Genomic DNA, 16,666 nt, shown 5'->3' on the forward strand with positions numbered 1-16,666 from the left:
ACTACGCGGACCCCAGGAACGCCTCCTTACAGCATTAAATGCCGTATTAATGCCGACCACGGTCGCTGCCTCTCCTCTCTTTTTCTCTCTCCTTTTAAAAACTCTTCCATCCAACTCTAATGTGATGCTTATACCTCACTCTTTTTTCCTCTTCCTCCACATATGATAAATACACATGTATACCTGATGTACTTATACTGCCTATACCTGTATCTTTTGCAACGGCGTATACGTCTTTTCGGTGAACGGTTTGGGCTGTATACATTTTTTTTTATCCCACTGCAATTTATCTCTTTATCAACGGATCGAACTTTACTTTTCACTTTAATTTAAATTCAACTCGAAAATTGTTGTTATAATATTTTTAAATTTATATCAGTTTTTTTAACTAAACAATATATTTTTTACTCGACTTAATTACTTTTTTTTTTAATTAAAAAAAATTTATTTCGTGATTAAAATATTTCACTGAATGAAAATAATTTCGTTAATAAAGTTCATGGGAGTTAAAAAAAATTTAATGTTTTTTTTTTATTGAGCAGAAAAAATAAAATAATATTTACGGAAAATGAATATAGATAAGTAATACTCGGAGTTTTAAGATGATGTACATATACACGAATAAGAGAATCCGCGAGTGGGTGTAGGCGGCGGGCAGGATTGTGTATTAGAGGACACGCAAGTCGCCCCAGGCTTTTGAACGTACGTGTACTATATATATACATATCTATATATATATGTACCTTAACATGAGTTTGGTGCCCGCCTTGTGCGCAATATTAAAAAGCTCCATTGAGTGTGATCGCAGTGAAAGATATATAAGAGTACCCGCCCGTCTATATACTCGCACCAGAGAATCCACTTGAAATACTATATACATCTATATATATATACATGCATTTATTTTATATACATGCATATAAAAATAAGTAAGAGAGCAAGAGCACGCGAGTGAGTAAAAAAAAGACGGAATGAGAGACTGAACGTGCCGGGGTCAATCGCTAGCCGGAAGATATTATTGAAAATTTATCCTGTAGTCAGACTCAACACCTTCATTACATCTTATTTTTTCATTTATATTATTATTCATTCATTCATTTTATCACGCAATATTATTTTTATTTTTTAAAAAATACATACGCGTATATATTATTATTAATTTACAAAAATAACTGAAAATAAATTACCTCGACAAGCTTTTCTCGTATTTGATGAGGCATGATCGTCGGGTCCAGTCGCTTGATTTCGTGAATTCTGGATTCAACTTCTGGAGTAGCGACTCGCGGTTTACTGCCGCCAATTACTCCAGGTTTAATGGATCCTGTTTCCTGGTACCTGTTGAGTATCTTGGATACACAGCCATGGGATACGCGAAGTTGTCGGGAAATTACACAAGGCCTCACACCAGCTACTGCCATTTCGACAATTTGTCGGCGTATGAGATTTGGTAGCGGCCGACCATTAATAAATACTCCACCCAATTGATTCATTCTTCCTTGTCCTAAATTTAAATATTAAATAAGTAAATTAATCCTCGATGTCAATAAGTAAGTAACTAAATATTTATTAACGCCGTATTATATAAATTAATTTTAAAAAAATAAAAAATATACGGCGTAAAATTAGAGAAATTATGCTTATGAATGGGCGTGTTAAGTAATTTCCAGGGTTAACGAGTATAAAGTCCGATCGTTAGTCGAATTAGCTACCCTTTCTACGTGACACTGCCACCGGTATCATCATATAATACATACATAGATAAATATATGTGTATGTACATAAATATCCTTCCGTACACGTTGTATTGCACTGCGGTCAAGCATAATTACTATGTTTACGTTTTATACCATAAAATAATGAGACCTCCAACCGTCATCGTGTCCAGCACATCATGAAAATTTATCTATACGCCCGTACCGGGTACACCCAGATGTAAAATTGCAAGTGCGTTTATATATTTCCATCCTAAAGTATTTATTTAATTACTGTAATCGATATTTTTAAGGAAAATAACCCGGTAGGTCCTCAATATACATATAAACATGAGGATGAATTCTAACTGACCGATACTTGATGATATATCTTCCTCTAATATTCATCACGTTCAGCTCCCGGGCGTGAATTTAATACTTTATCACAGTCAATTCAATTGACACGGATATTTAGTAATGATTTTATGCCTTATACTGTCAAATTATATTTTTCATGCTCTCGCTATAATTTTGAATATCATTTATTATTTATATTTTAATTATTTTATTATATACCTTGAAATGGATACCCTCCAAACAGTGGTTTCATACCGCCAGTAATATCCATCATTTAGCTTGCTGCTGTATTCTTTTTAATAATCACTTTTATATATTTTTATTATTTATAAATATTTGCACTAACGTCTATCACAATCACTTTTAAACAATTTCACATTTATTATTTATTTATTTAAATTTCCCGCGTTTTTAAATTTAAATTGTCCGTTGAAAATAAATGCATTTGTGTTTCTGCTCCTTTTTTTTGGAGTAAAAAATTTCAAACGGTATTTTGACGGATAAATAAATAAATAAATTCTCTAAGTTATGTTTATATTTGAGAAAAAAAGTAGATGAAGACCAACAATTATTTTTATCAGTTAATTTATAAGGGTACCGAGGCAATAACGAGTCTGATGAAGTAAAAATTTTGTAAAACTATGATCCCACTACTCTTTGATTTGTAATATTGCCGTAAAAATAATCCGGGGGTAGTTTGGAAGGTGATTTTTGTCGGTAACACAGAAAAATAAAAGTATTTGGTGGTGTGTAGGCGCGAACGTCTTGGTCTTGTGTGCCCTAACACCGGAATACTTAGACAGGAGACCAAGCTCGTGCACGGACACAGAGAGAGCTGTTGCTCGAGGGGGGTTTCTCGTGATTCTCAACACTCTAGAGGGGAACTGCTGATATTGTGTTGTGTTTGAATGCGGTCCCTGTTTCTCTGGTGCTGTTGCTGCTGCTGAGTAAAGTCTTTCTTCTTCCACGAGATTACTAGTTCACTGTTGTATAGTTTACTGAGGTATAGCTACGCCCTAACCACGTGGTTGGTAAGTAAGAACCCCACAATGGGCGTTCTTTACACATGGATACGCCTTCAACGTGTGCTTTTATACTCTTTACTACTCTACTAGTACATTACATACAATAGTATCACTGTTGTACAGTAATGTCGTTTTTTACTATCGTATACATACAGAAAATAGTCACGCGATTTACAGAAATTCATGTGATTCATGTCAAAATTTTATGCAAATTTACTTTATACTTTTTCATTATTTTATTCAGTTTTTTTTAGTAATTATGAAATTTATTGTGGACGGAAAAATTTGAAAATTTTAGTAAACACATGGAGAAATTAGTCTGGTTTGAAATGCTATGGTGTCATAGTAAAGCCGGACTAGAATGGCCACCTAACGGAAATTGAAACAAACACAGAAAATTTACTATGGTCATAGAACAATTTATGGTCGTCACAGTAAATCGTGATACAACCACTAGAAATTTGACTGTGGCCATTGTAATTTTTGCATGGATTTAATGCAACTTCCATTACACGGAGATAATTTTTTGATAATATTCAGCATACAATTTAGAGTAAACCTGGGCCAAAAAACAAAATAAATAGGGAAAGAATAAAAACTGGTTCCTTTTGTTCTATTTTTTATTTAAAAATTACTCGAAATTAGGATTTTCTACCCCATAGTTGAACACTATATAGAAATGGAAGAGTGATAATTCATCCAGGTCTAGTTTTAATCATAATTAACGAGTAAAATTTATCAGAGAACTTTTTCCGTGTAGGTGGCCATCTTGGTACAGCTTTACTATGACGCCATAGAATTTCCCCGTGTATCTCGGGCTGTAAAATCTGATTTTAGTTCAACTAGACTGTACTTGAACGGATTGATCTGTCTTTAAATTTTTGATCTGTTTTTTATCTAAAGACGATCAAAAACACACTGAAAATAGTACACGGAGAGAAAAACATGGGGATTTTTCCAATTTTACTTAGGAGAAATTCCCTTGTTGACATAGCACATTTTGCTTAATCAACATGGAAAATTTTACTAGGGAAAAATGAGTCAAGAAAATATTTTTGAAGACAAACGTTTTCGGGAACCAAGTCAAGATTTTCTTGAGCCAAGAGAATTTGTCTTGGTTAAAAAAAAATTCGTCTTAGTCGGAGAGGATTTCTACTTTATCTGAGAAAATTTAGGTCTCTAAAAAAATTTTTCTTGAATCCCTAGTAGAAATGTTCAATTTTTTACTCGATTAAGTCTAGTATCTGGCTAGCGTTCATATCTAGTAACTGGCCAGCAATCTTATCCAGTAACTGGCTAGTGAAACTAGGTAAAAACTGGAAGTTGCGCCACCTATAACTGAATCGTTAACATTGGTCACACTGATGTTCTACTTATACTAGTGTATGTGTATGTTTATTTTTTCACTTTAACCTGTAAGTTGAATAATATTTAGTAAACATCAAGAAACAATACAAATAATTAACAAAAAATAAAAATTGTGTCTTTCAAAACAAAAATAATCGGTAATATATTTTAAAAAATGGATGAAGTTAAAAAAATCGACACAATAAACGAATTACGGTTGTGGACAATCAAAACAAATACTCCAGATTGTCATCTAGACGAATTATTAAAAATTTTACGAGGAGTTATCCCAGATTTGCCAATGTGTGCAAAAACATTTCATGTTATTATATTAATATTTATATTATTAATATAAAAACAATCAATTTTATTAATGTTTCTCGTTTTATATTTAAAAATATAATGTAATAAATTAATAAATAAATTTTATAACTTTTCCGTGTATTATTATTATTATTATTATTATTATTATTATTATTATTATTATTATTATTATTATTATTATTATTATTATTATTATTATTATTATTATTATTATTATTATTATTATTATTATTATTATTATTATTATTGTTGTTGTTGTTATTATTATAATTTTTAATTGTAATAAAATCAATATTTAATACTCAATAACCTCAAGATCAACAAGAGTCGCCATGTTTTATTTGCTATCTAGTAAAACTGGCCAGTTACTAGACAGTTACTGGATATTATACTAGCCAGTTCCTAGCTTAAGTCTAGTTAAACTAGCCAGTTACTGGCCAGATACTTGATTACGTTTCTACTAGGGATATCAAGAATATTTACCTTCAGTTGAGAATTTTTTTTTTTTCTGTGTATATAACACAGTTATTTTACCAATGTTGATATAGGAAAATTTACATTGTCAACATAGGAATAATTCGTATGTAACAAAGCAAAAATTACTATGTGACATAGTTAAATTCACATATTGACATAGTAAAATTTACAATGCCAACAAGGGAATTTTTCCCAAGCAAAATTGGAAAAATTCCCATTTTTTCTCTCCGTGTAGACAAAAAAAGTTATTTTGGTCGGGATAAAAACTAAAGAAGACAAAATATTTAGAGAAAAAAATTTAGATAAGGACTAGAGCGTAGAAATATCGATTAAATTTCACATGGTAATTAAATACAAAAAAACGTAAAATTGAATAGACGTAACTTGAATTTCTATTTGATTCAAAACAGATCAAAGTTTTCTACCCGGGATGTATACTAAAATAAATAAATTTACAAAGTTTTATGCTGTATGACCAATAATTTCGAGGTCTGTAGAGACTTAAATAGAAAACATTGTCAGTAACAGATTTTCGCTTTTCAACCCCGAAAATTTATGACTGACCATCGGCAAGAAATAAAATAATAATGAACTTATGATGGGTTTATTGTAAATTTTTATGACTCATAAAGACTATAAGTGTTTACACTTTATATCAATGCACATTTTTATTATAAATTTTTTTACTTCATCGAATAAAATACTCAAGAGCTTTTGAATAAATGAAACAAAGGCTTTGGGTTCTTGAGTTGAAAATGTCTTGTTTCAATTCATAAACTGGAATTGCTGGAAATTTATCCTTTGTTCTGAATATGACAACAAAATTGACAAGTTATAAAGAAAATGTTGATGAATTGTCACGGGTATTTAAAATATATATATACAAGTGTATATAGTTTAAGTTAATCCTTTCCACTGAATGGCCTTCAGAGAAACCAGGAAGTGAACTAAACCCAACATTGACCTTGCCCTTACGCAATAACAACATTTCGTTAAACTGTCTCAAAGTCTCAACGGTCTTACTAATGGCTTTGGACAAGAATAAGAAGAAAAAGATAAAGAAAAATAATAATAATAAAATGTGAAAAAAGGTCTAGTTCACAGTCTCTAGTCTCCAGTTCTAGTTGACTCAAGTCCCTAATATAATTTTAGTAGACACTGTTAACAAGAGTCATATTTTCTATTGATGCAATATTAGTTTTCGAGAAAAAAATTTAAAAGAAATAAATACCACTGCATGGTATATTAGTAGATGCTTTGGAAGATTTTAGAATATTTACAACCTCCTCAGTTGTGTCAAGTAAAATAATGATGTATGTATGATAGGTCGTAATAAATTTTATGACAGGGTCTAATATGAAGTTAAAGCAGAGTGTTGGTGCCATCATCAGCAGCCAGGAGGCTGTTGTAAATCTTTGGCGAACGTTAACAGTAGCAGGTTACCATCCCGATCCCAAACCTAAACCACCTCCACAGCTAAGCCATGGACACATACTTTAGCGTTTAGTGTGTAGTACAGTTTAAAACATCATGATCAATGTAAAGTGTGTAGACAGTACGAAGAAAAAAAACTCACACACACTCACACTTTTGGAGGTCTTGCAAGAAGTAGAAGGTAAAATTTTTTGGCATGCACTGACTGCGGGAGGTCTACTGCTTCTGCTTGGAGTGCAGATGAAAATCAACAGGATGTGCGCGACAAAAAGAGAGATGAGATACATAAACTTGTTGCTCTAACCAAGACTGTGGCCCTACGGGAGCCTTATTGGGGTGGAAAAGGACAAGTATCCTTAGAATCCAGTGGAGAACATCTCAGGGGGACAATGTCAAGCGACGGGGCGCGGCTGCAAATATTGTACTGCTTCAGACGAGGTGAGGACACTGCAACAAGATTTAAAGCCGTAAAGATCACATTTTTTTTGTTCGAGGAATAAGTTATATTATATTAGTGCAGACCATTTTGCGAATGCAACCAGACAATCATTCAATTTGCGGGGGTCGAGTCGAGGTCGGCATGGATTTTTTGAGCACCAGCTATATGGCCACTTTGTGGCGCTACTGACTTTTTTCTATTGAATCATGTAGCTTTTAGTTTTATAGTTTTTTTTTCGTGGATTTTGGGCTCGGAAAAATTCATCTAGTAACGAAAAGTAGGAACGAGTTTTATTTTTTTTGTCATCTAACACCTGATACCATAAAAAATTATTTGACAACCGGTTGAATGTTATTCGCACGAAAAAGTGTTGCAAGAAATTAGTTACGTAGGCAAATTCTTTAAGAATTTTTCTTTCATTGTCTAGAACGTGGTAATTGTGCGTGACTGACTTGGCTGTTATTGTTTACCTAGGTCTATATATATATATATATATATATATATATTTATTATGTATATACTCTGGACAGTGCGCAGACTGTAGTCTAGTCTGGGTCTGTAGAAAAGTATTTCGTTGGCGACTACCGAAAAAATGATGATTGATCTTACGAGAGTGAAAGTCAGAAGCTGGTTGCGTTTTTACTAGACAATATATATGTATATATGTATACATGCTTCTATATCTGCTTCTACTGTACTCGGGCTAGACTGAAATACCAGAGGACTAGTGTAGGGTACCAGGTAGTACGGTATAATGTGGAAGAAATTGATTAGAGAATTTCGAGGTACTATGGACACTTACTTAGCTGTGACTCTGTTCTACCCGTGACTTTTCAAATTACGTAGGTTTTAACAATACTCCAAACTTATTGTATTTTTTTATATTATTTTTTTTTTACAAATTTAAGAATTTTTGTTGTGGTATTGTTTGGATCTTGAATTATTTTTTTATTAAATTAGATAATAATGTGTTGTGAAATATTTCCGGAGAAACAAGTTATAATAGTGAGTGAATATAAATAAAAAAAAAAAATAAAACAAAATAAGAGAAAAAGGTATAGACTAATGATTTATATCTGGGGACGACTGGTGGCAGGAGTTGGGTTCGACGCTAAAGTCACAGATGATTTGTACTCTCGTTTGGTTAATCAACCCGCCGGCGGTGCTATTGTACTCGTAATCATCGTTGACAATTATTATTATTAGTAGTCACACTGTCGAGCTGAGCTATACGTGATTCGTTGCAGTAGGTCGACGTCGACGTCGACGTATAAGTCCATGTACAGGTATAGAATATTGTGGCAAACATAAACGTTGATTATTTCACTTGAATTTAATGTACGAATCAGTAACACGAGATTTAATTTCAATCAATGCCGCCTGCAACACTGTAATATGCAAACGCTAAGAAAACAATACCGGCGTTTTAATTTCAGTGATACTGCTACTAGTTACCTTATATTTCAGATGAAAATTTTACAGGAGCCCCTCGAAATAATAAATTTTTATGTAAAAGTAATTTTTTTGTCTATTGTTTGTATGAAATATATATGATAACCATATTTACGTCAAATTGAAAATTTTGATAAGTATGAGACGAAACCTTAATTTAAACCGCCACAGAAAAAATGAATTTCTTGGCGCAAGAAAAATTTTGCATTGAAATGGATACAAAAATTTTCTTCGGATCAGAAAAAAATTTTTAGGGCACTCTCTAAAACTAAATAAGTGAAAATTTCACTAATTGAAATAGTGATCTTAAAATTCACTACAAAATTAGTGATTTTGAATTAGATTCACTAATTCATTAGTGATTCCCCGGATTCTACAATGATTACTAGTGGCGCCTCGCTTAAGGACTTTTTATTCTGTCATAGAATTATCAAATTCAGGGCAAAATTAATTACGATAATTTTTAAATACAACTGAACAGTAGTAATTAAGGTAAGTTAATTAAATAAAACCTAATTTAGTTGCTAAATAATACATCTTGTTATTTTTTAATAGCTTTATATTTTTACTCCAACTTTTTTTACCGAACCTTAATCAAAACCATCATTGACAATAGAATTAGGTTATGAGTATAATTATGATGTAAATATTTACCATACGAAAATAATTTTAATTGTTAATTTAGTCGATCAAGTTGCTAAAAAAATTTTATAATCAATTACAAATAATAATAATAATAATAATAATAATAATAATAATAATAATAATAATAATAATATTTTGATACAATATTATTAGCAACGATACAATATTTTTCCAAATAAATCCTCGTCAACAAGTGAATTAGTACATTTTTGACTAATTCAATCAGTGAAATTTTCACTAATTCTATATGTTGTTTTTTTTACTAATTCAAAAAGTGAATAGTCACTAATTCATAGTCGTATACTTTGGACAATTTAGATTAGTGAATATTCACAAGTAATTAGTGGTTTTTCACTAATTTAGTTTTAGAGAGCAAGTGAAAGTTTTTAAATTTTCATTGTATACAACATATACAAAAAAACAATATCTTTAACGCGGTCATACATTAAAAATAAATTTAATCACAAAAAAAAAAAAAAAAAAAAAAAAATTTCGATTAACCCAAATGAAAATTCAATGGAATTCTAGTATAAAAAAAACGTAATTATAATGTGTTTGTCTCAATGTCTGAATGCCTCATTTTGTCCACTGCGAGAGAAAAAAATTTTTTTTTCAATGATTGATAATAAATAACTTTAAAAAATTATTATAATTAATTCTTTTAGATTTTTCGAAATACATATTTAAATTCTTAAGTATAACATTTAAAAAATTATGTAAAAATGTTTTGAGTATCTATCCAGATTGAAGGGACGCGGTCGTTAAATAATAAAGAGGGTGTAAAAAAAGGTATGGAGAACAAGGGTGAAAATTAAAAAAGATGACGAGCTTAGAATGAGGAGTTTTAAAACTAGTGGTGTGTTAGTTGTGTCGTTGTCTCTCTTTATTATTTCTTAGCTCTTCTTCGTCCTCTAAATAGCCGGCATTAAAAATTCTAATGAGCTTGTATACCACCCTGGTTCTCACCTAGTTTAACATAACAACGACACATCGGCCATTACTCAAAACACGGAGGCTCTGTCTCTTGAAATCCCGGACTAGGTCGCGGGGAAAAAAATAATATATTTAAAATAAAAAGTTAAATGAAATAAAATGAAAAAACACTAATATAGCACATATATATACATATATATAGTGTGATTTGTGTTAAAAAAGCCAGTGTGAGGTCTACAAGTGGTTTTCTCTCTATATACTTATATTATAATAAAACTTAACACATATCACACTACTAGAGTTCCCTTTAGGCGACTTTGACATCGACTGATGCTTGGATATCCTTCATCAAGATTTATTAGGACTTAGACTAATTGCCGCTTTTAATAGAATTTCGTTGGTGGGAGTTTAAAAGAACAGAATATCAACTAAAGACTTAAACAGCCTCTACCGTTCTCCTAGAACGTTGAAAAAAATTTTTTTTTCTCACAATAGACTACGCGTTTAGATAATCATTTCTTTCCTTTTTTTATTTCAACGTTTCTTTTTTGTGTTAATATATAAATGTTATATCAGAAAAAAAAATATTGCACGTGTTTTCTATTGATGGCTATAATAGCTGTTTAAATATTCACTGATTGAAAAACTACGAAAATTTGTCTCGAATAAAAAGAATATTCTAAAGATGTTTCTCAGAAAGTATCACGGGGAACTTTTTTCGCTGTTGTTCTTCCTTTTTTCCTTGAGAGAATGAGCCATATATAGATAGATATATATATAAAAGAAAAGTATAAAGAGCAAAATATGGAGAATCCCCATGATGCTCAAGTGAAAAAGTATAAAAGAAAATATATTTAGAAGGACCTTATTAGACTTACAAATATTTAAAATATATGTTTTTCTGATTGTCTCAAACAAACAAAGTGAGGTAATATATTTTATGAGTAAATAACAATAATAACGATAATATATTCTGCAGAATTAAAATAAAAACTGGGGCATCTTGGTCTTTTAAATATTAGTGGCACCCTCTTGAAGGCCGTTAAAAATGATACCCACTAAATATAAGTGAGCATGCACGAGTGTCCTGGCTAGTAGACAATAAGAGAGCAGTGTGGTTAATATGCGGTTAGACCACCAGGAAATTATGCTCAAATTTTTTCTTTACTTTTTATTTAGTTGTGGTTAACGCCTCAATTCATATATATATACATATATACATTATATTATGCCTAAACTAGTCGTACATTAGGCAACTTTAACGCCCACTTTACCGAGCCACCTGTCCATTTGAGTGTCTATAATAAGGACTTTCGACTTAAAAGGCTTAAACTTGCCACAAAAACAATCAAATAAACTAAAATAGCTGTTTAAAATAAATCCACTCTTCTAAATTAAAAAGCTCAGATTGTTATGTCTTTTACATTCGTAGATTCTCTCAATGGGATTCTGTTTTAAAAATTTATTTCACAAATTAAGCATGTTCAGAATTTAGCACGAGCACAACTTTCGTAAATAACATCCAAGATGTCTCATAATTTACGTAAATTTTTTAGCGCGGGCTTTTTAAATTTGTGTCTTATAATAGAGGGGAGTATAGAATCTGGACACCTCCGAGATAGCATACAGGTCCGAGTGAGCGCGGCGTCTTTGAAGGAATTAGTATTATTGGGCACAAAATTGGAACAGGAGCCCTCCTGACCCCGCATACGTCGAGTTGGGTCCACTGTGTTATATATATAAAGATCTGAGATGCCTGCATCAAAAAGTAGACTCTCGAGACGGCCGGGCGTCGTCTTTACCTCCTATCCTGTCCGCTCAGCATTCACTAAACTACTCTCTTCTATGGTTAGTGTAGTATATGTATATGTATATATATATATACTACTATGCATCCACATTCATATATATACACATGAGAGTTAGAAGACCATAACGAGCTGAATTATGCTCATGGGATAGTCACATTCAGACTTCTCATAGTTTGCCAGCCCACGTTTGATCACCCACGTTGTTTATTAACAATTGTAATATTTTATTTTTTCACTATGAATTTTATTTAACTAAATATTCTTTGCAAAAATATCCAATTGTTAAATGTTAAGGGAAGGATTTAGTATTAAAAATTTAATGCATTCGTGTAGAATAAATTTTTAAACACAAAACTATAATAATAATACACATGTCAGTAACACAGTAGATAAAAGAAAACCACTCAAACTCGTGTCGATTCGTAATACACCTTATGGGCATTATTTTAGTTTCGTACGTAACTTACTCAATGAGATATGCTGTGACCCTATGAACTCTCTTATTCATTTTACTTCACTTACTTATATTACTTAGGTATAATACCTATACTGATACTTAAATTATTTTTCGCTACTATTTTCCCAGAATAATATCCTTTAGCCCCTGTGTTATTAATCATGGGGTATTCCATATATAATACATTCTACTGTATGTTACTAAGGATATATATTTATGCTGTTGTGAAAATAAATATATATTACTTTTAGTTTCCTCAGTATCCTCAATAGAGTTCTGGAATTACCATCATCCTTGCAGTCTAATAAATTCTTCAAGTCTCAAACCAATTTAACTTTTGTCGAGAATATTATTATAAGCAGACGTAAATATACTTTTTTTTTCTTATTTTTTTTACACTGGACAAACGTCATGCGCACAGTAAGTAAATGTCTTTGAATAATTTTAGTCAAGTTTAATAAAAAAAATAAAAAATACTTTAAATAAAAAAGTATGTATGTGTATATATATATATATATATATGTATGTATATAAATACTGAGTAATGTGAATCGGTATATCCACGTGGCTATAAAGGTACTTGGTTAATGGGCTTTAGCTTGGAACCGACAAAGGGTTTTATTTAAATAACTCGGAGGCAGAGAGTGAACGCTCCAAAATCCGTCTACGTGCGGGTAATGTTGCCTGTTTATTCATTTATTTTTTATTATTTTTACTGTCGACCTTTGGATATTAATATTGAATATATACTTTTAATTAAGCGTTGCATTAATCAATAAGATTATTAAATAATTAATAATTAAAATTATGAGAAAACTTCGTGATGTAGAGTTCATGTAGGGGCTCATACTATTTGAATGTTATTACATATATTGCATATATTACATATCACAAAAAATAATTAATGGATGTTGAGATAAAACGCGCGAGTTAATTCATTGACAAAAATATTTTATTGAGTGCGTGTAGATAGATATGTATATATATATGTATGTGTTATTGTGGTGCATGAGAGAAGAGAAGAGGAAGAAACGAATGAGAGTCTAATGAAAGGCACGCGCAGTTTCTGACGGCTCGGCGTGAGAATAAAATAATTAACTGAGGCCGGGTCCCGGGCTCTTGTGAGAAGAAAATAATAAAATTTAAAAAAATAAAAGTCCAGATGAGTAGGTGGGTTTGGTGGATGTATGACAAAGATAGGGAGAACATGTGTGCGTGTTGGTATGAAAGAAAATATTGTAGGTGAGCGACAGAGAGTTGAGTAGCCAAGTCCGCGAGCCGTTCATCGTATCGGGGATTTTAGTGAGTTTCAGCTCTGGGATATGCCGGGGACCTGGGGAGCCTTGGAATCGTCTGCAGCTTCACTTCGCTGAACGACGGTAAATAAGAGGTAAAAAAAATATAAACGCGAGAAAGAATTGAGAGAGGTGTCGAAGAGTTAAGCGATCTGGGAGAATAAGAGAGAAGGATAAACTCTCGGCCAGGTGCATCGTAAAGCCTTAGAATGATGCTCTAATAAATTCAACTGAAAAATTGCAAGGCCTCGGGGTTACTGAGCAGAGAGACTGCATCACTCTCGGCATTTCTCTTTCATTCTTTCCTTACGAGAGTTTTATTTCTTTCTTTGTCTTTCTCATACATGCCGGCACGCACGTCGACCGGTCGACCAGTCGTTTAGGTCAAGCTTGTCCAAGAGATGACTTGACTGAGTATCCTCCCTAATATTTAACTGTATGATCACGAGTCTTGACTTTAATGTTTCTACTAAGAAGTCTGTTGAATGTAAAATCAATTTAATGGAACTTGTAACTAAACTGCATGAATTATTAATTTTGAGAACAAAATGTTATTAGCTCTGAGCTGGATTTTAGAAAAATCATTTCTTTTAACCCTTCAGTCAGCTTAAAATTCCGGCCACAAAAGGTCACCTGTGTAGTGTGCACCCCACAATAAAAATCCTATTATTGTTTGTACAATTCAATTTTAATGATATTTATAGCTTGTAATTATTCTTTGGTCATTTTATTACTTAAATTACAAATTGCAAATTGACTTGCTTTCGTCTTGATAGACTTTTTTTTTTACCCGGGTTTTTGTATTTTACTTTTTCTTTTTTTTTTCATACTTTCTTGTATATAGGGGTAAATTTTCCAACTTTTTATAATTATTTTTGTCATGAAGCTTTAATATTTCTGATGGTTACAAAAAAAAACGTTTCTGTTTAAAGTGCAATGACAATTTCTAATTATTTAAAAATAATTTAAATTCTACAGACTCTGATTTACTGTTTTTTTATTTGAATATAAAACTTATTTTATAACAAAAAATGACATGAGCAAATCAAAACAGGAATATTAAATAAGTGATATATATATATAAATATCAACAATGTAATTATATTTCAAGCAATTGATCTCCGTCATCAGTAAAACAATCAGTGTCGTTAATAATTTTTCTACGTACGATAGCAATTCTTAATAAAAATATATATATGATGTATGTACACCATGAATAGCGAATAAGAACAAAGGTAGCCGCTCGTGTACACTATAAAGTCATGAAGTTAAGATTCAAAGCTCAGCTCAAAGCTATCCGGCGCTATATATAACCACTAGCGAACCCGTCTTTCTACATAACAAACATAAAACGCGTCAAAAACCCATAATATGTTTAGTTGGTAAATTCATACGCTGATATGAGTAAGTAGCCAGCTCATGTAATCCACTCTCTCTACTTTATACTCAATGCACACGACAATCCAGACCCTGCAGCTCGCAATTGAGCTCGCGCACATAAAAATCAGAAATCAGATAAAATAAAAAAAAATACCGACTGAAGGAAAACATTAATTTAATTTTTATTTAACAAAAAAACCTTTGTCAACTGCAAAAAACCTTGGTACCATTTTTTATTTAACTTTTTTTCTATTGTATACAATCTAGTATATTTTTATTTTCACGGATTTCCTCTTTAACTGTCAAAGACACCGAAAAAATATAAAAAAAATCAGATCCTTTATGTCCACGAGCCAAAGCATTAATTCGGTTGCCCTAGACTCCGTGTAGTTCGAGTAGTGTAGATCGTCGGACGTATTTCGTCACAGTTGGACTGCTGTGTTAACGCAGATTGGTCGCGGCCCGGTGTCATACGCTCGCGACTCTGTCCTATTTATTGATTATTAGCCGTGTCCTCCCTTTAGGAATTTGGGTGGCAAAGTGACAGGAAAAAGAGAAACCCATACACACCTATAATATATATAATATAATAAAATATTAAATAAAGAATAGCTTAGACAGCATGTTAGGCTTGAGAGTATGCCACCGCTAGCAGCCTCAGCTTACATTTCTTGCTTTTATATTACACAGCATCAACTTATTTTATTCAGTAGTTTTAGTATTTTTGTCAGCCAGCTGAATCTACCGTTGCGAATCAATAGTGACTAAGATGCATAGTACCAACCAAAGATAAAGAGCTACAGTCAAAGAAATCCTCCATGTACGGGTGCACGCTGGTATATGCTACTCGACTATAAACTCCAGTGGGAGATTTTAACGCCTCAGATTTTACTTTATGCTTTCTCTGTATATATGTATATAAAACGACTTCCTATGGGAGTTTTGCATATTCCCGACGGACTGACGTGATCGAATGCTATCAAGAGATTTAAGTTAACATTGCAATTCAACAATGACGACATCTACGAGTGTCCTTTCAAGATTTTTCGAGTATTTTTCACGGGAGTTTATTAAAATAGTGATATTTATATATATAAAGTCCTAAAATAATATTTTCTGTGTGTCGAAAAATATATAATTATTATTGTTATTGTTATGTTACATTATGGGGGTGAAAAAGATCCTGTAGCCTAAGATAACATCAAGACAGGCGAGAGGTTTCTGTTTAAGCTTCAGGCAAATATTTTGCCGAGGATCGTAGGGATTGTTGCGTTTCAAAAGAAAAGAGTTGGCTAAGTCTCAGTAAACTGTTCTGTAGGTATATAAGATGGTGGTCAGACACAAGTGCACGTCTCTATACAGTGTAGAGTCTAGCTAGTTATATATATATATATATATATATATATATATATGTATATTGTAAAGGATATTTTTACTGGCTGATGAGATTAACCACAAAGCGAAACCGCGAAAAGATAATCGTGACGAGTAACGACCCCCTGGTAAGATAATGCTCTGCTACCCTAGTGCCACTATTTTTTTTACACAAAAAATTTTCTTTATTATAAATATATAATACTATAACTTTTGGGTCTGCGC

The 16,666-nt window shown here is 31.9% G+C and overlaps 1 protein-coding gene across 2 annotated transcripts in view; it reads right to left on the bottom strand.

Annotated features, from left to right (window-relative positions):
* Nucleotides 1–16,666, bottom strand: part of LOC130668358 (protein gooseberry) — a 58,431-nt gene that overhangs the window by 13,479 nt on the left and 28,286 nt on the right. Inside the window, exons 1-2 of one of the 2 annotated variants that reach the window (XM_057470604.1) lie at nt 2,268–3,059; nt 1,188–1,501 (exon numbers count right to left, since the gene is read on the bottom strand). In XM_057470604.1, coding sequence (XP_057326587.1) covers nt 1,188–1,501; nt 2,268–2,322 — 369 coding nt within the window. In that variant the 5' untranslated portion in view covers nt 2,323–3,059. Of the gene's footprint in view, nt 1–1,187; nt 1,502–2,267; nt 3,060–16,666 lie in introns of those variants that run through there. The other variant, XM_057470606.1, reaches the window with a different exon arrangement.

Source organism: Microplitis mediator, chromosome 5 (assembly GCF_029852145.1).
Source record: "Microplitis mediator isolate UGA2020A chromosome 5, iyMicMedi2.1, whole genome shotgun sequence".
Taxonomy (NCBI): Eukaryota; Metazoa; Arthropoda; class Insecta; order Hymenoptera; family Braconidae; genus Microplitis; species Microplitis mediator.